The sequence below is a fragment of the Triturus cristatus genome, chromosome 10, assembly GCF_964204655.1.
Source record: "Triturus cristatus chromosome 10, aTriCri1.1, whole genome shotgun sequence".
NCBI classification, from domain to species: domain Eukaryota; kingdom Metazoa; phylum Chordata; class Amphibia; order Caudata; family Salamandridae; genus Triturus; species Triturus cristatus.
Genome location: NC_140593.1, coordinates 356678156 through 356699281, shown reverse-complemented (window position 1 = coordinate 356699281; position 21126 = coordinate 356678156). Strand labels below are relative to the sequence as shown.

The window sequence follows — 21126 nt, the reverse complement described above, 5'->3', positions numbered from 1 at the left end:
AGAACAGAATGGTTTTAGACATTACACTTGCAGATCGGGGTAGAGTATGTAGGGTCATTGGAAGCTCCTTTTGTGTATATATACCCGACAATGCTCCAAATGTTTATGCTGCCATACAAAGCCTACACCGTATTTCAGATGGGATTCGCCAAGACCAGGTTGCCTGGACATGGTTGGGTTGGGTTGGTTCGGGTTGGTTCTGGGACATTCTGTCAACATGGGGTTGGACATTGGTCTTAATTGCTGCAGCTACAGGCGGTTTAATATTAGCCTGCTGTTTATATATAGAATGTTTGCCGATGTGCTGCTCCTTATGTTTTTCTGCCTGTCGACTGCCCCAAATTTCTATCAAAGATACCAATAAGATGTTAATGCAGCAAGATCAAGTACTTGGTTTGATGAGGATTGATGAAAGTGTTCTGACTGACAGGCCGTCACATTTTCCGGGTCATCTCCCAGAGCCTCTTCCCTTTCATCTACAGCGTAGCTTCTCCTATAATGATGTCTCCTGTTCTGCTTCTACTTGTTCGCAGCCTTGAGCAATGCTCAAAAGGAGGATCTGTGGGAATTCAAAATCCTGTTTAAAGTTTTCACATTGCTGCAATTTTGCTGCCTCCGCATAAGCGTCATGTTCTTTGTATTACTTGACGCCATTTCTTTTGCACTAGCAACCTACAAGTTGTAATTCTATAAGAAGCTAAGTTGCTGTTTTGTAATCAAATGACACAATGTTTCAGGTGCCTCACTCAAGGACGAGTGCAAAAACAACAGTTGATGGACAGAATGCAGAACAATGTCATACATTTACCCCAGTACAGAGATCTGGGCCTAAATCCATCGTTTTTTGCTCACCTTTCCAATTCCAGTTAGAACCCATCCATATGCAAATTAGTCTTGACCCTGTGCCTCATGGAACAGTCCAGCCCGAACAACCAAGCCAAGTCCTCCCTGGACTGGAAATAAGCATCCTGGGACCAGTTTCAGGGTTTCACCCCTCTTCGGCCAGGATAGCTTGATTCCAGTGGCATGGAGAGTACGGGACCCACGTCTGGGCATACCTGTCCCACTCGTGTGACAAATGCAAAAACAACAGTTGGACTGACTGCAGAACAATGTCAATTGTGTGTCTTTTGCTTTCTCGCCCTAAGTGCGCCAGGTATGCCCTGGGCTCACTGTGCCACTGGAATCAAGCTATCTTGGCTGAAGAGGGGTGAAACCCCGAAATCGGTCCTAGGATGCTTGTTTCTGGTCCAGAGAGGAGCTGGCTTGGCAGGTCAGGCTGGACTGTTCCCATGAGGCACAGAGTCAAGACTGATTTGCATATGACCAGGTCTAAACCGGGGTGGCATGGTGAGGAAAAGAATGATGAATTGAACCCAGATCTCTCGACTAGGGATGAATGTTTTGATTTGTTCTGCATTCCGCCCATCAATCGTGTGTCTTTTGCTCACTCAAGGACGAGGTCATGCCAATTCTGTACTTTCCTCACATAGATATGATGAGGTCTGCACATTCTTTTCCTCTTGCCCGTGCTCAAGGACTCGTGTAACAGGTTCTAACCAGTTGGAAATGTGCCCATGTATTTTAACACTGTAAACTATATATACCATGTTTTCACAGTTGTTTGGGGCTCACTCTGCCTTGGTCTCTAACAGGCTGGGCAGACGGTGCCAGCTCTGCGCGAAATAAACTTCTCTCTCCGACTACCCCGGTCTTTTTGTATTTTGGTGGGTGATGTGACCAGTGGGGGACCATCATAACAGGGTGGTAAAGAAACCCAGACCCCACAATCACTTCTGAAACTTCTTCCAGAGTTTGGGGACAGCGAACTTGCCAATACGATCTTGAATGGCCTTACAGTTTATTTTACCGCAACACGAGGGAGACTTTGTGTTATGAGTGGGGCCAAGGAACTACAGGCACACTTGATGTGTGACCGTCACAGACATCGGTTGTTGACAATCACAACATGGTTTAAACCCTATAGTTTTGGGACCCATATGTGCACACAGAATTGCGAGGGATTAAACAAGTTTTCCCGATGGAAAGTTCTGTCAAGAGAACATTTTTAGCTCCAGATCGGAGACGAAAGGTGCGTAAAGAATGGAACTGACATCAGAGCGCGGAGGTGGCAGTCTTATAGTGGACACAACGGGTAGCAGTACGATGCCACCCGCTAAAATGTGAGGGAATTGCTATTAAAGTTTACGGAGCCTGTCTGGCACCCGAGGACATTTACAAGGTGAGGAATCTGCAGTTAGAAGTCTCTATTAAGAAATATACACTTTTACAAAACTTGGGCTCAGGCAGAGCAAGCAGTGCATTTAGGTCTATAGGCAGTGTAAATAGCACCTTGTGTTTTGCCGAGTTATGTTATAGATGGACATGTTGATAAGGGGAAAGAAAAACAACCACCACTGTACCACAGTGTAATCCCAGAGGGCATTTTGAGAGAAAAAATACCAGCATAGCCATAGTACAGCGATGCATCGCATCAGGTCGTTGCTTCAAAGGGAGCAGAGAAAAGGGTAATGGGGCATGGCCTTGGGTGGGGCAGAACGTTGTAAAAGAAAGGAGGGAGCGCAATGTTTTAAGATGGGCAGAAAACAGCATATTTTGACAGGTTTAGGAGTGCACTATACTATATTTGCAAAATAAATATTTTAATGACTATAAATGACAAAATGAAATACATTACTCTACCTTATCCTCAGCGTTCGTCTTCTCAAGGTCCACAATAACTGCTTTGGTAGAAGCCACATTTTGTTCCAGTTTCTGCAACTGCAAAAACTACAAAAGAAAACTATTAAAATAGAAATTGAAAAAACAACCTCTTCAACTTGCCTGGTTTATCTATGCTCAAGTTAAATAAAGAATTAAAAGATGAATTGCATAAGATGCGAACAAGCTAAAAAGTTGAAACTTGTATAAACAATCAACTAAATGCCTTCTTAACTTTATAGCATTTTAATGCAATTACATGTGGCCATCTGTGGTCAGGTAAAGGGTTTATTATGCAATCTGTTAGTGGGAATTCAAATGGCATGGTTGAAGAAGTCGTCAAAGTGTTCTATTACTTAAGAAAAAAAAAAAAACGCAATGAGGGCCTGCCCATCACAAATATGGTTTCTTTTATGCAGCAATGAACTTAAAGGAAATTACTGAGATCAACATTCCATTGTAAATACTATTGTGTGTTACCTGCTGATCACACCGTATCATCAGTTCAGAAGTCTCTATTTTCAGATTTGCATTTTCCTCCAGGACTTTTATGAGCTCCCTAGAAAAAAGGAGAGGTTTGAAAGTTCAATCTTCATCATCAAAAATGGTCTTACCACATAAACATCAAAATAGGAAGGAAGTAGTTATCGGTGGTTGTAGCGCGGAATACAGTTCTAGATAAAGTTTACAGATAATAATTCAAGCAATATAAGAATTATCAGAGAAAGATGATAATTTGGAAAAAGCGAGTAAGAATCTCTTATACCCTCCAAGCATCTAACATGGTATTGATTTCCAGCAACTAAAGACTCAACGCCATTAAAGAAGTACACTAAAACTAAACTACACAGCAGTTTTACGGACAACCTTTGTTGGACGTGGCCCTTTTTGCAGAGTTATCTCCAAACATTATACCTTCCTCCAATTATTTTTCTGACCTTTTTATTTGCTTTAGGACTCTGGGCGCTTTATCATTGCTAATCAGTGCTAAAGTGCATGCGCTCTCTCCTCTAAACATGGTATGATCGGTTTACACCTGTTCAGCATATCTGATTTAATTGTAAGCCCCATGAAAAGTGGTACACCATATTCCGAGGGCCTGTAAAATAAATGCTACTAGTGGGAATGCAGCACAACTGGTGCCGCCAAAGGACGTAGGCTGTCAATTCTGTCTCAGGCCTGCCATTGCAGAGCCCGAGTGCACAGTTTACTGCCACTTTGAATTGGCATTTGAAACTACTTGCCAAGCCTTAAACTCCCCTTTTACTACACATAGGTCACCTCTAAGGTAGGCCCTAGGTAGCCCTGTGGGCAGGGTTCTGTGAAAGCAAAAGGTAGGACATAGGACTTTATTGTATGGAATGTCCTGGTAGTGACAAACAGCTATTTTGTATCTCACTGCTGTGAGGCCTATTCCTCTCATAGGCTAGCATTGGAAATTCCCTTATACATTCTTAGGTGGTAATTACTGATCTAAAAAGAGTAGTGCTGCCATGTTTGGTATGTTTTAAATAGTGGTGATCAATCCTGATTACTGGTGTAGTTGGAGTTGAGATTATTATTTTAGAAATTTCACTGTTAGAAAGTGGGCATTTCTCTGTACTTATGACTTTGTGCTTTTTAGCCTGACTCCAATCGACTTCTGACCTGGGTGACAGCTACACTTGATGCATACTTTCAAGACAACCACAACATACGAAAGGCTGTGTGTGACGGGGCTTACATCTGCATTAATCAACATACTGATTGTCTTCCTGGGCTGGGAGACTTCATTCACACTTTACATTTGTATAGGTTGTCTCCTGCCATCACACAAAGGGCGCATTTACCCCTTCTGACGCCTGGAGCCGGGCTGGGTTGAAAGGGATTATTTGGTACTTGAAAGGGTTCCTTTTGAAGTCACCCCATGAACAAATACATTTTTGAGGATAAGTACAGGGGGCTCTGACCCCATTATTTTAGACACTGCGTGGGACATGTAACCAGATGCTGCTGTGTCTACATTCTGCACATTAGAGGATTGCTGTGCTGCCAGGAGGAATATCATAAGCATTTCATTTGCAGTGCAAGTTACTCTGTTGGCATGTCCTGTGCAATGGCAGGTGGTCGCAGTGTCGTAGATCCACGGATCCAGGGCAAGCTGCCATGCCCCTGTACTGCAGACCTGTTCAAGCGTCTTTGGCTGGTTACACATTGGAGGATCCTAATGCAGATCCTCAAATCCACAAGTGAGGGCTTCACTGGGATTCAAAGTTTCTTTGAGGATCATGCAAGAAATCTACATTTCTTTTTAATTTTAATGCAGGTGGGGGTCATCTTTCAGAGCCTGGGTATCAAGATGTTCTCAACCTGCCCCTTATATGGGTTTTCAATTTTTTTCGGGACTAAGTTCCAGAGTTCATGTTAGACCTGGCACCTTGGCGTGAGTTTCCCTTCCACTTTTTGATGGTGTGCCTCGATTGTTTTGCTGGTGTTGTCCGCTCAGGGCACTGCGCCACGGCTAATCCGTGCCGCAGTGCAAGTGCTCCCGAGGTAAAATGTACCTGTAATTGATGTCCATGATTGGTTTATTGGATTCACTGTCAGTCCCCAGTAAAGTGCACCAGGGGTGCCAGGGCTTGTGAATGCCAATGCTGCTGGTGGGCTTGCAGCGCTGGTTGCGCCACCCACGGAAGCGGCCTTGTAAAATGTGTCTAGGGTCTGCCACCGCAGACCCTGTGCGCGGTCCGGGACCGTCGCGCTGACTGCGCAAGTGCCCCCACTTGCCAGTCCCTAAACCTTCCCTTACCTACATATTAGCCACCCCTCTGGTAGGCCCAAGGGCAGGGTGCATTGTAGGCATAAGGTAGGACATGCCCTGATGTGTGTGGCATGTCTTAGTAGTGAATTACAGCCATTTTCGTTCTTCACTATTGAAGGCTACCTGCTCTCCATAGGCCAGAATGGGCTGCCGGGATCACGCCGACGCTGTGACCCCAGTGGACTCAGAGAGCATGGTAGAAGTGTCAAGTTTAGTATGCCTGAACTCAGGATGATAAAATACTTCTTGTAGTCAAGTCTATTTTAATATCCTGGGTTTGTAAATACTACTTTTAGAAAGTTAGTATTTACTGACCTGACCATCTCAGTCCGCCTCTGCTGTGTGTATGTGTTCTGCCTGGCAACAGTAAGGAGCAGGGTTGGGGAATCCCCAGAGACAGGTTGGCTGCCAGGTGGTGGGTAGAGAGATTACACCTGGATGGGTGGGAGGAGTACACCTTGACTCTTGAATAGACCTGTGCTCTGCCACCACAAAGCCGGCGCCACCCCCTGTGGGGCGGCTGATGTCTCTGCCCTGCTGCTGAAAGGAAAGAGCAGAGTCACCATAACAAAGTGCTCCAGAACTGGACTGAGCCAGGCCTAGGCCCCCTGGCGCTAAAGAACAAAAGAATCATGGTATAAAAGTAGGAGCCTGGCTCCTAAGAAATCAGAATCCTGTTTACCACAAAGAACCTCTGCCCGACTAGAAGGAGAAGAAGACGCCGGAGGAGCTGGCCTGCTGCTTGCCTTGCTGAGAAAGGAGAGGAAGAGACTTACTAAAAAGACTTTGCTACTTTGTGCTTGAACATTCTCCAAGGGCTTGATCTGAGCTTGCCCCCTGAACTGAACCCCAGGAACAGTGGGTTCTCTGTGCTTCTTGCTCGTCCTCCAATTCGAGCCGTGTGTGCATCCCGCTGGAAACGAGACTGCGCCCCTCATCGCCCCTCCTAGGGCCGTGACACTCAGGAGCTCGCCTGCCGCAACCCCGTGAGAACCCCGCTCCGTCCGGAGCCGCTCTCTGTCCCCGGGCTAGGCCGCCTCCACCCCTGTCACCGCCTGCCATTGGAGCGCGCTATCACCCCTCCCGCCAGAAGCCGTCCGACGACTGTGATCTACGCCGGGTCATCCAGCTGCACTGACTGTGCCCTGCGACCCCGCTTCGCTATCCCCGGACACCTCAGGCCGCGCCGCCCCCGCTGTGGAGACCCTCCTGCACCGCCGTGCTAAAGGGTCGCGGGCCGCGCCTGCCTACTTGCCCACACCTGCTGATTGAGGACCCAAGAACACTTTCCAAGCTGAGAGTCGCACCGACCTGTGCCGACTCTCCCCATCACGAAAGAAGTTCCAGTATCGGGCTCGGGGCCCGCAACGCCTTATTTCCCCGTTCGCAGGAACCGATCTCTGTGAGTACTGGAACTACAAGTAACATTTGCGAGAGACTACAAAGTATCCATTCGAAACTACGAACCAAGAACATTTGCCTGCTGTATAACCTGGTGGCCTAGCGAAAACGTTATTGGTCTTGTGATAAGTCTGCTGAGATATATATACCTATTTTTACATAAAGAAGCGTATTTTTATATATATCCAAGTCTGGTGTCCGTTTCTGGGGGGATTGATGTATTTACTGTGTGTGCGATTGTAAGTGCTTAACCAACAACGCCTGAGGAATCGCCTTGGCTGCTCACGCCACGCACCTAGAGGGTGAGCAAGGGTCATTCGCGAGGGGTTATCCTGCGCCCTGACGTGGAGGAGAGGGTTCCTGCTTGACACAAGGGCAACCTTGCGCCAACCAGAGATCCCCGACTCTAACATTGTTGGCAGCGGGTGGGATTTCGGATTTGCACTTGTAATTTGCATACAGTGAATTATTAATCACCAGATAGTGAGAGCAGACCAAATAACGCAGCCACAGGTTTGTAATTGTTGAACTTTGTTGAGACATCTGCTATTACTGCAACCATGCCTGGCTCGCACTCCGCTGGAAGAGCACTCTCTGTGATTTCTGGAATAGATGAGGTGGATTGGGAGAGACTGGAAGGCTACACGATGGAGCAATTGAAAGGCTACAGTGTACAATTCAGAGTCCCCCATGCTGGATGCAAGAGGAAGCCCCAGTACACCAAGGCGTTGAGAGCCTGGAAGGAGTCACGAGACCTACGGAATGCGGGGGACATCGTTCCACCCGACAACCTTGAGGAGCCCAGCAGAGTCCGGTCGCCAGAGGAGCTGGCAGACAGGGCAGCCGACAGGGCGCATGCAATGGAGATGGCAAAGTTGGCAGGACAAATGGAAATGGAAAAGCAGAAGTTGGCCCTGGAGGCACAACAACGCCAAATGGATCATGATATCAGATTGAAGGAGTTGGAGCTGAAGGCGAAAAGTTTGGACACCGCTCCTTCTGGTGGCAGCACTCCACCAGTGCAGGTAGAGTCCAAGGTGTACATCCCCAAAGATGTAGTAAAGGAGTATTTCAGAAAGGATGACATAGGGCAGTGGTTTAGGGCCTACGAGGTGGCCATGTCCTCACACCGGGTCCCTGAGAAAGACTGGGGAGCGGGGTTGTGGGGAAGGTTCCTTGCTGAAGGGCGTGACACACTGTTAGATTTACCCTTAGATCTCCAAACCTCATACCCCCATATGAAGGAAGCTTTAATGACCAGGTATGGGTTAACTCCGGAGCTATATAGACAGCGGTTCAGGGAGACGAAGAAGATCCCTGAGAGTACGTATGTGGAGTATGTGACCTTTTTCTGCAGAGCGCTGGATGGTTGGGTGAAGGGTAGCAAAGTGAATGATTATCAAGGGCTGCTTGATTTAATTGTTTGGGAGCACTTGTCCAGTCAATGTTTTCCTGAGCTACGCCAGCACCTGATTGATAGCAAGCTGTCCAACCCGAGGAAGCTTGCTGAGGAGGCGGACCGCTGGCTCAGCACCAGGGTCCACAAGGGTCAAGTGGGAGACTCCGCCAAAGGTGGGCAGGGTCCCCAGCAGAAGAGTGGGGGGGACAAGGGTAAACAGAAGGGGTTCCAAAAAGGCCCCCAAAGTAATTCCCAAGGGAACCAGCAGAAGGGTTCTCAGCCTCCCCCACCCCCGCAGCAGAACGGGGCCCCGACAGGTAGACCTGTTCCAAAGGGGCCCTTCAATTGTTATAAGTGTGGTGACCCGGGTCACATTGCCTCTGATCCTAAGTGTCGCCTGTTTGGTAAGACCGCACCCACTGGTGCTCCACCCCGGCAAGTAGCTAGTGTTAACTTTGGGGAGGAAGTAGCAGTCCAGGAGGGTGGGGGTCCCGGGCAGATGACCCTAGTCTCGCTAGGAGACAGTGAGATGGTCCCTGTAACCTACCTGCCCTCTAACACTAAGAAATATGGGCAAGTGGTGACCATCAATGGAAGGAAGGTGGAGGCTCTTAGAGATACAGGAGCCAGCGTGACCTCGGTGAGGCAACACCTGGTGTCTCAAGAGCAGATTGTACCCAATGCCTACTGTAGGGTTGTCAATGCTGACAACGTAGAGAGTCGTTGTCCAATGGCTCAAGATCCCTTTGAGTGGGGGGAGGTCTCTGGTACTCTACAAGTCGCTGTGAGAACTGACATGCCTGTAGACTGTCTGCTAGGGAACGACCTGGAGAGCTCCCCTTGGGAAAAGGTGGAGAAGACCACGCATCTGAGGATGGTGGGTCTACCCGACTGGGCGTGCGTGACCACCCGGTCCATGGCAGCCAGTAGGGGTGTTGAGAGGGTCCTGGAGCCTGAGGGAGAGGTCCAGGAACCGGCCTTAGGGAGAAGGCGCAGGAGGCGCGGGAAACCGGCCCCCGAAGTTCCCACGGCCCAGGAGGAAGTAGACCCTGAGGGGGATGCTCTGGAGCCTACCGGGGAACAGATTGCCGAACTGGGAGACTTGCCTGAGCTGACCCATTGGCAGCAAGAAGGAGGTCCCTCCAGGGAGGAATTCTGCAGGGAGCAGAAAGAATGCCCTTCTCTCGTGGGTATGCGGCAACAGGCTGCAGACCAGGCCAATGGTGTTCAGGCCAAAACACACTACGTGTACTGGGAGAGTGACCTCCTGTATTCCGAGCCTAAGGCTGCTGAACCTGGGTCAGCCCGTGTGCTGGTGGTACCCCAGAAGTTCAGAACCTTCCTACTGGGGCTGGCTCATGATGTGCCGTTAGCAGGACATTTGGGGATGGACAAGACCTATGACAGGCTTGTCACCCACTTTTACTGGCCCCAGATGCACAAGAATTCCGATTCCTACTGCAGAACCTGTCAGACTTGCCAGGCAAGTGGTAAGAGCGGAGGGAAGCACAAGGCTCCTCTGCAACCTTTCCCTGTGGTCGGTACGCCATTCCAACGAGTGGGTATTGATATTGTGGGGCCTCTGGACCCCAAGACAGCCCTGGGCAACAGGTTCATCCTGGTCTTGGTGGACCATGCCACCCGGTACCCTGAAGCCATCCCTCTGAGAACAGTGACGGCCCCCGTGGTGGGACGGGCACTGATGGGAATTTTCTCCCGAGTGGGATTCCCTCTAGAGGTGGTGAGCGACAGGGGGACCAATTTCATATCCACGTATATGAAATCCCTGTGGAAGGAGTGTGGGGTAACTTACAAGTTCACCACTCCTTACCACCCCCAAGGAAATGGGTTGGTTGAGAGATTCAACCGAACCCTCAAAGGCATGATCATGGGCCTGGACGGTCCAATGAGGCGTAAGTGGGACGTCCTCTTGCCATGCCTGCTCTTCGCTTACCGAGAGGTGCCGCAGAAGTCTCTAGGGTTCAGCCCCTTTGAGCTTCTGTATGGTCACCCGGTAAGAGGACCTCTGAGTTTGGTAAAGGAAGGCTGGGAGCAATCTCCCAGGAAACCTCCCCAGAATGTATATAGTTACATGCTGGCCTTCCGAAACCAGACTCGGCGTTTCAGGCAACTTGCTGAGGCAAATCTGGAAGCCAGCCAGGAGGAGATGAAGCGGTGGTACGACCGGAATGCCACTCTGGTAGAGCTTCAACCTGGACAAAAGGTGTGGGTCTTGGCCCCAGTGGAGCCTTGTGCACTTCAGGATAAGTGGACAGGTCCATTTGAGGTTGTGGAGCGCAAAAGTCCTATCACCTACTTGGTGGACATGCAGACTCCCAGGAACCCTTTGAGGGTCCTACATGTTAACCGCCTTAAGCCCCACTTAGAGAGGACCGAAGTGGGCATGCTGCTGGCCACTGATGATGGAATGGAAGAGGAGACCAAGCCTCTTCCTGACCTCTTAGTGGCCTCTGAGAAAGATGGGTCAGTGGATGGAGTTACCCTCTCACCCACCCTGACGCCCGAACAACAGGAAGACTGCCGCCACTTGCTGGGACAGTTTTCCGACCGATTCTCCCTGGTTCCTGGTGTCACAGATTGGTGCGTCCATGATGTGGACACAGGAGACAGCTTACCTGTAAAGCACAAGGCTTACAGGGTAACTGACCGGGTCAGAACTTGCATCAAGGAGGAGGTCTCCAAAATGCTTGCGCTAGGGGTGGTTGAGTCCTCCAGCAGTCCTTGGTCCAGCCCCGTGGTCTTGGTCCCAAAGGCTGCTGCGCCGGGAGCCACACCTGAACTCCGGTTCTGTGTGGACTACAGAGGACTCAATTCAGTCACGAAGACTGACGCGCACCCCATCCCCAGAGCTGATGAGCTCATTGATCGGCTGGGGGCTGCCCGGTTCCTCAGTACGTTTGATTTAACGTCTGGGTACTGGCAGATCGCCTTGACCGATGGGGCCAAAGAGAGGTCCGCATTCTCTACACCAGATGGGCACTTCCAGTTCCGAGTCATGCCATTTGGGATGAAGAATGCCCCTGCCACCTTTCAGAGGTTGGTCAACCAGGTACTGGTTGGGCTGGATGCGTTCAGTGCCGCCTACCTGGATGACATCGCAGTGTTCAGTGCCACCTGGCCTGAACACCTGCGCCACCTCTGGGAAGTGTTGATGGCGCTGCGCCGAGCAGGCCTCACGATCAAGGCAAGCAAGTGCCAGATCGGGCAGGGTTCCGTGGTGTACTTGGGACACCAAGTGGGGAGTGGCAAGGTGGCACCCTTGCAACCCAAAATTGAAACCATCCTGGCTTGGGAACCCCCCAAGACGCAGACCGCAGTGAGGGCCTTCCTGGGGCTCACTGGGTACTACAGGAGGTTTGTCAAGGGTTATGGAACGATCGTTGCCCCCTTGACAGAGCTGACTTCGAAGAAGCAGCCCAGGAACGTGATTTGGACTGACACCTGTCAGAAAGCTTTCGACACCCTGAAGACTGCCATGTGCACGGCGCCCGTGCTCTTGGCCCCTGACTTCTCCAAGGAATTCCTAGTGCAGACAGACGCTTCAGAGCATGGTGTAGGGGCTGTTCTTTCACAGATGACTGAGGAGGGCTGGGACCAACCCGTAGCCTTCATCAGTAGGAGGTTACTTCCACGGGAAAGTAGGTGGAGTGCAATTGAGCGAGAAGCATTTGCTGTGGTCTGGGCGCTGAAGAAGCTAAGACCCTACTTGTTTGGGTCTCACTTCCGGGTTCAGACGGACCACAGGCCCCTCAGATGGTTGATGCAAATGAGGGGTGAAAACCCGAAGCTGTTGAGGTGGTCCATCTCCCTACAGGGTATGGACTTTACGGTGGAACACCGTCCTGGTACAGATCACGCCAACGCTGACGGTCTGTCCAGGTATTTCCGCCTTAGTGACGAGGAACCCCCTGGGCAAGGGTAGTTCTCCCCACATTTCAGCTGGAGGGGATACGTGTTAGACCTGGCACCTTGGCGTGAGTTTCCCTTCCACTTTTTGATGGTGTGCCTCGATTGTTTTGCTGGTGTTGTCCGCTCAGGGCACTGCGCCACGGCTAATCCGTGCCGCAGTGCAAGTGCTCCCGAGGTAAAATGTACCTGTAATTGATGGCCATGATTGGTTTATTGGATTCACTGTCAGTCCCCAGTAAAGTGCACCAGGGGTGCCAGGGCTTGTGAATGCCAATGCTGCTGGTGGGCTTGCAGCGCTGGTTGCGCCACCCACGGAAGCGGCCTTGTAAAATGTGTCTAGGGTCTGCCACCGCAGACCCTGTGCGCGGTCCGGGACCGTCGCGCTGACTGCGCAAGTGCCCCCACTTGCCAGTCCCTAAACCTTCCCTTACCTACATATTAGCCACCCCTCTGGTAGGCCCAAGGGCAGGGTGCATTGTAGGCATAAGGTAGGACATGCCCTGATGTGTGTGGCATGTCTTAGTAGTGAATTACAGCCATTTTCGTTCTTCACTATTGAAGGCTACCTGCTCTCCATAGGCCAGAATGGGCTGCCGGGATCACGCCGACGCTGTGACCCCAGTGGACTCAGAGAGCATGGTAGAAGTGTCAAGTTTAGTATGCCTGAACTCAGGATGATAAAATACTTCTTGTAGTCAAGTCTATTTTAATATCCTGGGTTTGTAAATACTACTTTTAGAAAGTTAGTATTTACTGACCTGACCATCTCAGTCCGCCTCTGCTGTGTGTATGTGTTCTGCCTGGCAACAGTAAGGAGCAGGGTTGGGGATTCCCCAGAGACAGGTTGGCTGCCAGGTGGTGGGTAGAGAGATTACACCTGGATGGGTGGGAGGAGTACACCTTGACTCTTGAATAGACCTGTGCTCTGCCACCACAAAGCCGGCGCCACCCCCTGTGGGGCGGCTGATGTCTCTGCCCTGCTGCTGAAACGAAAGAGCAGAGTCACCATAACAAAGTGCTCCAGAACTGGACTGAGCCAGGCCTAGGCCCCCTGGCGCTAAAGAACAAAAGAATCATGGTATAAAAGTAGGAGCCTGGCTCCTAAGAAATCAGAATCCTGTTTACCACAAAGAACCTCTGCCCGACTAGAAGGAGAAGAAGACGCCGGAGGAGCTGGCCTGCTGCTTGCCTTGCTGAGAAAGGAGAGGAAGAGACTTACTAAAAAGACTTTGCTACTTTGTGCTTGAACATTCTCCAAGGGCTTGATCTGAGCTTGCCCCCTGAACTGAACCCCAGGAACAGTGGGTTCTCTGTGCTTCTTGCTCGTCCTCCAATTCGAGCCGTGTGTGCATCCCGCTGGAAACGAGACTGCGCCCCTCATCGCCCCTCCTAGGGCCGTGACACTCAGGAGCTCGCCTGCCGCAACCCCGTGAGAACCCCGCTCCGTCCGGAGCCGCTCTCTGTCCCCGGGCTAGGCCGCCTGCACCCCTGTCACCGCCTGCCATTGGAGCGCGCTGAGCGCGCTATCATCCCTCCCGCCGGAAGCCGTCCGACGACTGTGATCTACGCCGGGTCATCCAGCTGCACTGACTGTGCCCTGCGACCCCGCTTCGCTATCCCCGGACACCTCAGGCCGCGCCGCCCCCGCTGTGGAGACCCTCCTGCACCGCCGTGCTAAAGGGTCGCGGGCCGCGCCTGCCTACTTGCCCACACCTGCTGATTGAGGACCCAAGAACAGTTTCCAAGCTGAGAGTCGCACCGACCTGTGCTGACTCTCCCCATCACGAAAGAAGTTCCAGTATCGGGCTCGGGGCCCGCAACGCCTTATTTCCCCGTTCGCAGGAACCGATCTCTGTGAGTACTGGAACTACAAGTAACATTTGCGAGAGACTACAAAGTATCCATTCGAAACTACGAACCAAGAACATTTGCCTGCTGTATAACCTGGTGGCCTAGCGAAAACGTTATTGGTCTTGTGATAAGTCTGCTGAGATATATATACCTATTTTTACATAAAGAAGCGTATTTTTATATATATCCAAGTCTGGTGTCCGTTTCTGGGGGGATTGATGTATTTACTGTGTGTGCGATTGTAAGTGCTTAACCAACAACGCCTGAGGAATCGCCTTGGCTGCTCACGCCACGCACCTAGAGGGTGAGCAAGGGTCATTCGCGAGGGGTTATCCTGCGCCCTGACGTGGAGGAGAGGGTTCCTGCTTGACACAAGGGCAACCTTGCGCCAACCAGAGATCCCCGACTCTAACAGTTCAGTAATGCGTTCTGCAACATTTTCTTCCAAGGTTGTGGCAAGCACTCATATTGCTTTGTATAAAAAAAAAGCTGAAGGGAGATAAATCTCCCTTAGCAAATAGGATATGGGTTTTGTTTCATTTTTAGGTCAGTGGATCTGCGGATTCTTAACTGTCAAAGTGCATTGTTTTCTAAAATTGCACCAATTCAAGCCCAATTGGAGTCCCTCTTGAAAAGCTAATTTCTTGAAAACTACTAAACGGAAATACACCAAACTTATTTATTTTTTTCTTTTTAAAAGCACTTCCAAGAGTAAAGTTCTAATTTTGTGCCTAATTTGGTGTAATTCTGTTCAGCTGCATTTCCTGTATAGAAGAACTAAACTTCTTCTGGGTAGAAAAATGGGAAATGATACTTTGACTCCCCCTTTTTCTTGGCCGACACTTGATAGATTAGTAAGAAACTTGAAAAGAAGTCTTCAAAGTGCTTGAACTTTTTAAAAATGTTTTGTGCAGATTTAAACTGCACCAAAGTTAAGAAAACAAAATACTTTTCCTATAGAAACTCAACCATAACTACACTGGTGCGATTTTGTATATACACACTATATATATATATACACACACACACACACATATATAGATATATATATATATATATATGTAAATCCAAAGATGCGGCACTCAGGGAAGAGATTTTTCAAAAGTGAATTTATTTGCCAAACAGCTCCACCAACGCGTTTCAGCCAACAAGGCCTTGGTCACGGTCAGTGAGTCCTTTCTCTATTGCACCTTATATACATCCACTAGATCGTAATGTTGCATTGTGGGTGATGTAGTGCATTTAAAAACCAAAAGTGTGTATAGATCCAGAAGGGTACTCAAATTCGACTGTTAAATAACAGGAAAAGAGAATTTCAACTGAGTTACGGTCTAGTACCAGACATTTCATATAAGTTTGAATTATAGTGCTAGTAGAAAAACGATAAGTGACATTACTATCATGATATCTGACAGTGTAGATTACATGCTCAAGTAATTGTATAGTACAATTATTATATAAGTGGCATAATTAATGTAAAATGCAAAGGTTTCAAAGTCCTATGTTTTCTAGGGCGGAAGTAGAAAAAGGAGGAACACAAACAAGAAGAGAAAGCAAGTTAGTTGAGAGAGTAGAGGTCCCAATCAGGTACATCGGAGATCAACAACTTCATCATGTAACGGGACTTTATTCCAGGTGTACATAAAGTTCTTCGTCATTATTCATGCCTCGCGGGTTCTTCGTTTTGAGTTTAATTATGTAGCGTGATTCAAGTTGGCGAAGTTTCCTGATTCTATTGCCACCTCGCTCATTCACTGGGATGGTGTCAATCCCATAGTAACACATTGATCTCCAGTCCCCCTTCTGGCAGAGTATCATGTGTTTAGCAGTTGCGTAGGCGATGTCTTTATTTTTCACTGCTCGAATGTGTTCAAGAATACGCTTTTTTAGTGGGCAGATGGTGCTCCCCACATATTGCTGTCCACAGGTGCATTCAATGACGTAGATCACGAATTTGGTGTTGCAAGTTATTCTTGTCCTTATTGTTACAATGTTTCCGTTAGGCTCTGTAATAGTTCTTGTGTTTTTGCCAATCTTGCATGCCTTGCACGAATTGCATTTAGTAAACCCATTTTGTTTTTCCGTTAGCCAAGTTGTTTCTTCTTTTTGTACAAAATGGCTTTTGACAAGCATATCCCTGAGAGATTTGGTTTTCCTGTATGTAACAGTTGGTTTGGTGCCAACTAGTTTTCCTATGTCTGGATCTTTCATGATTAGGTGCCAATGTTTTCTGATTTTGCCCATGATGGTGCTGCTTTCTTTACTGTAGGTAGTTACAAATCTCGGTATTTGTTTTTCATCTTCAGGTATTGGTGTCATTTTGGGTATTAGGGTCTCTGCTCGGCTCTTTTTGTCAATTCTTTTTTTGTTTTTCTTGAGAGTGGGTTCTGAGTAACCTCTTTCTCTGAACCTTTCCATGGATTCGTGAATTTTGTCTTCGGCATCTTCTGGTTTAGAGCAGTTCCGTTTTAATCGCATAAATTCCCCATAGGGAATACTGTCCAGAAGGGGCTTGGGGTGGAAGCTGGTTCCGTGCAGGATACTGTTTGTTGCTGTTTCCTTTCTGTATAATGTAGAGTGAATCTGATCGTTCTCAATGTAGATCAGAGTGTCCAGGAAAGGGATTTCGGACCTGCTCATACTGTATGTAAAGGATAGGCCGATTTCATTGTTGTTCAGTTTCTCAAAATACTTTTTGAAATCTTCATCTGTGCCATTCCAAATTAAAAACAGATCGTCGATGTAACGAACCCATAAAACAGTCTTTTCTAGTTCTTCCTGGTTGTCAAGATTCCACGCAATAGTTTTCTCCCACCATCCCATGGTGATATTGGCGTAGTTTACAGAGAAGGAAATGCCCATGGCTGTTCCGCACATTTGTTTGAACAGTTCCTTATTGAAACAAAAAATGTTGTTCGTAAGACACATTTCGATCATGCTGAGAAGCATTTGAGTGTGTTTTTTTTTTTCGTGATTTTCCTTTGTCTCAAAAAGTAATTGCATGCTTCCAGACCCACCTCATGTCGTATAGATGTGTATAATGAAACCGCATCTATGGTGATTAGCAGAAACTGATTGTTCCAGGATATCCCATTCAAGACACGCAGGAAGTCTCCGGTGTCCCTAATGTAGGAGCTCATGCTGCGGGCTATTGGAGCAAGGAAGTGGTCCACATATTCTGATACGTTCTCAAACATAGAGTCACATGAGGACACGATCGGTCTGCCCGGTGGATGGTGTAGGGTTTTGTGGATTTTAGGCAGAAAGTATATAGTAGGAATAGTAGGGAATTCGTTCGTCATGAATTTCAATTCCTCTGCGCTAATTAGGTTTTCGTTGTGCCATTTGGTTAGTTTTTCATTAAGGTTCTTAATCATTGTGTTCATTGGATTAGTAGTAATCCTGTTGTAATTTGAGGTATTGTTCAATTGTCTGTATGCTTCGTTCAGGTAATCTTCAGTGTTTAGAAGTACTGTATTGCCGCCTTTATCCGCCGGTTTTATTATCAGATTTTTATTTTGCATCAGGTTTTTGATTGCTTCTCGTTCTTTTTTGCTCATGTTCTCTCTGTTTGTAACATTTCTGGTAGTTGTAATTTTATCCAGTTCTTCAATTACTGCCTCGCTAAATTGGTCGAAGCGATTTCCAGGTGGTAAGACAGGGCAATACTTTGATTTCTTCTTAAGTCCGCTGTCTGGTCTTTTGTCTGTTTCTATTGCCAGGTGTTCAAGAAGTTGTTCCTCAGTCATCTCATCATCATTTAGGTCAAATAAGAGATCAAAGATATTTTTTAAATCAGTTGCTTGGTCAATACTTAGCATGGGTTCCTGGTTTGGAGGAGATTCATCATTAGATATCTGTACGTTCATCATCTCTTTGGAGGCTTTGTTTGCGTGGATTTTAGCAAGTTTCAGTTTACGAATATATTTATACAGATCTATCCTCACTTGAGTATGGTCAAAATGATTTTCTGGGCAGAAAGATAATCCTTTGTTTAGTGCGGATTCTTCTTCAGGTGTGAGTACATGTTTAGAAAGGTTAATGATCAGGTTGACATTGTGTGTTTTTATTTAAAATGTCAACCTGATCATTAACCTTTCTAAACATGTACTCACACCTGAAGAAGAATCCGCACTAAACAAAGGATTATCTTTCTGCCCAGAAAGTCATTTTGACCATACTCAAGTGAGGATAGATCTGTATAAATATATTCGTAAACTGAAACTTGCTAAAATCCACGCAAACAAAGCCTCCAAAGAGATGATGAACGTACAGATATCTAATGATGAATCTCCTCCAAACCAGGAACCCATGCTAAGTATTGACCAAGCAACTGATTTAAAAAATATCTTTGATCTCTTATTTGACCTAAATGATGATGAGATGACTGAGGAACAACTTCTTGAACACCTGGCAATAGAAACAGACAAAAGACCAGACAGCGGACTTAAGAAGAAATCAAAGTATTGCCCTGTCTTACCACCTGGAAATCGCTTCGACCAATTTAGCGAGGCAGTAATTGAAGAACTGGATAAAATTACAACTACCAGAAATGTTACAAACAGAGAGAACATGAGCAAAAAAGAACGAGAAGCAATCAAAAACCTGATGCAAAATAAAAATCTGATAATAAAACCGGCGGATAAAGGCGGCAATACAGTACTTCTAAACACTGAAGATTACCTGAACGAAGCATACAGACAATTGAACAATACCTCAAATTACAACAGGATTACTACTAATCCAATGAACACAATGATTAAGAACCTTAATGAAAAACTAACCAAATGGCACAACGAAAACCTAATTAGCGCAGAGGAATTGAAATTCATGACGAACGAATTCCCTACTATTCCTACTATATACTTTCTGCCTAAAATCCACAAAACCCTACACCATCCACCGGGCAGACCGATCGTGTCCTCATGTGACTCTATGTTTGAGAACGTATCAGAATATGTGGACCACTTCCTTGCTCCAATAGCCCGCAGCATGAGCTCCTACATTAGGGACACCGGAGACTTCCTGCGTGTCTTGAATGGGATATCCTGGAACAATCAGTTTCTGCTAATCACCATAGATGCGGTTTCATTATACACATCTATACGACATGAGGTGGGTCTGGAAGCATGCAATTACTTTTTGAGACAAAGGAAAATCACGAAAAAAAAACACACTCAAATGCTTCTCAGCATGATCGAAATGTGTCTTACGAACAACATTTTTTGTTTCAATAAGGAACTGTTCAAACAAATGTGCGGAACAGCCATGGGCATTTCCTTCTCTGTAAACTACGCCAATATCACCATGGGATGGTGGGAGAAAACTATTGCGTGGAATCTTGACAACCAGGAAGAACTAGAAAAGACTGTTTTATGGGTTCGTTACATCGACGATCTGTTTTTAATTTGGAATGGCACAGATGAAGATTTCAAAAAGTATTTTGAGAAACTGAACAACAATGAAATCGGCCTATCCTTTACATACAGTATGAGCAGGTCCGAAATCCCTTTCCTGGACACTCTGATCTACATTGAGAACGATCAGATTCACTCTACATTATACAGAAAGGAAACAGCAACAAACAGTATCCTGCACGGAACCAGCTTCCACCCCAAGCCCCTTCTGGACAGTATTCCCTATGGGGAATTTATGCGATTAAAACGGAACTGCTCTAAACCAGAAGATGCCGAAGACAAAATTCACGAATCCATGGAAAGGTTCAGAGAAAGAGGTTACTCAGAACCCACTCTCAAGAAAAACAAAAAAAGAATTGACAAAAAGAGCCGAGCAGAGACCCTAATACCCAAAATGACACCAATACCTGAAGATGAAAAACAAATACCGAGATTTGTAACTACCTACAGTAAAGAAAGCAGCACCATCATGGGCAAAATCAGAAAACATTGGCACCTAATCATGAAAGATCCAGACATAGGAAAACTAGTTGGCACCAAACCAACTGTTACATACAGGAAAACCAAATCTCTCAGGGATATGCTTGTCAAAAGCCATTTTGTACAAAAAGAAGAAACAACTTGGCTAACGGAAAAACAAAATGGGTTTACTAAATGCAATTCGTGCAAGGCATGCAAGATTGGCAAAAACACAAGAACTATTACAGAGCCTAACGGAAACATTGTAACAATAAGGACAAGAATAACTTGCAACACCAAATTCGTGATCTACGTCATTGAATGCACCTGTGGACAGCAATATGTGGGGAGCACCATCTGCCCACTAAAAAAGCGTATTCTTGAACACATTCGAGCAGTGAAAAATAAAGACATCGCCTACGCAACTGCTAAACACATGATACTCTGCCAGAAGGGGGACTGGAGATCAATGTGTTACTATGGGATTGACACCATCCCAGTGAATGAGCGAGGTGGCAATAGAATCAGGAAACTTCGCCAACTTGAATCACGCTACATAATTAAACTCAAAACGAAGAACCCGCGAGGCATGAATAATGACGAAGAACTTTATGTACACCTGGAATAAAGTCCCGTTACATGATGAAGTTGTTGATCTCCGATGTACCTGATTGGGACCTCTACTCTCTCAACTAACTTGCTTTCTCTTCTTGTTTGTGTTCCTCCTTTTTCTACTTCCGCCCTAGAAAACATAGGACTTTGAAACCTTTGCATTTTACATTAATTATGCCACTTATATAATAATTGTACTATACAATTACTTGAGCATGTAATCTACACTGTCAGATATCATGATAGTAATGTCACTTATCGTTTTTCTACTAGCACTATAATTCAAACTTATATGAAATGTCTGGTACTAGACCGTAACTCAGTTGAAATTCTCTTTTCCTGTTATTTAACAGTCGAATTTGAGTACCCTTCTGGATCTATACACACTTTTGGTTTTTAAATGCACTACATCACCCACAATGCAACATTACGATCTAGTGGATGTATATAAGGTGCAATAGAGAAAGGACTCACTGACCGTGACCAAGGCCTTGTTGGCTGAAACGCGTTGGTGGAGCTGTTTGGCAAATAAATTC

At 46.9% G+C, this 21126-nt stretch overlaps 1 protein-coding gene across 1 annotated transcript in view; it reads right to left on the bottom strand.

The window, feature by feature from the left end:
• The window catches only part of LOC146789438 (kinesin-like protein KIF15-A), a 645535-nt gene extending 628571 nt beyond the window's left edge, over positions 1-16964 (bottom strand). Inside the window, exons 1-3 of the mRNA XM_085631097.1 lie at positions 16171-16964; positions 3202-3280; positions 2704-2790 (exon numbers count right to left, since the gene is read on the bottom strand). Of these exons, the coding sequence (XP_085487223.1) occupies positions 2704-2790; positions 3202-3280; positions 16171-16964 (960 nt within the window). The remainder of the gene's footprint in view (positions 1-2703; positions 2791-3201; positions 3281-16170) is intronic.
• Positions 16965-21126: the final 4162 nt, after the last annotated feature.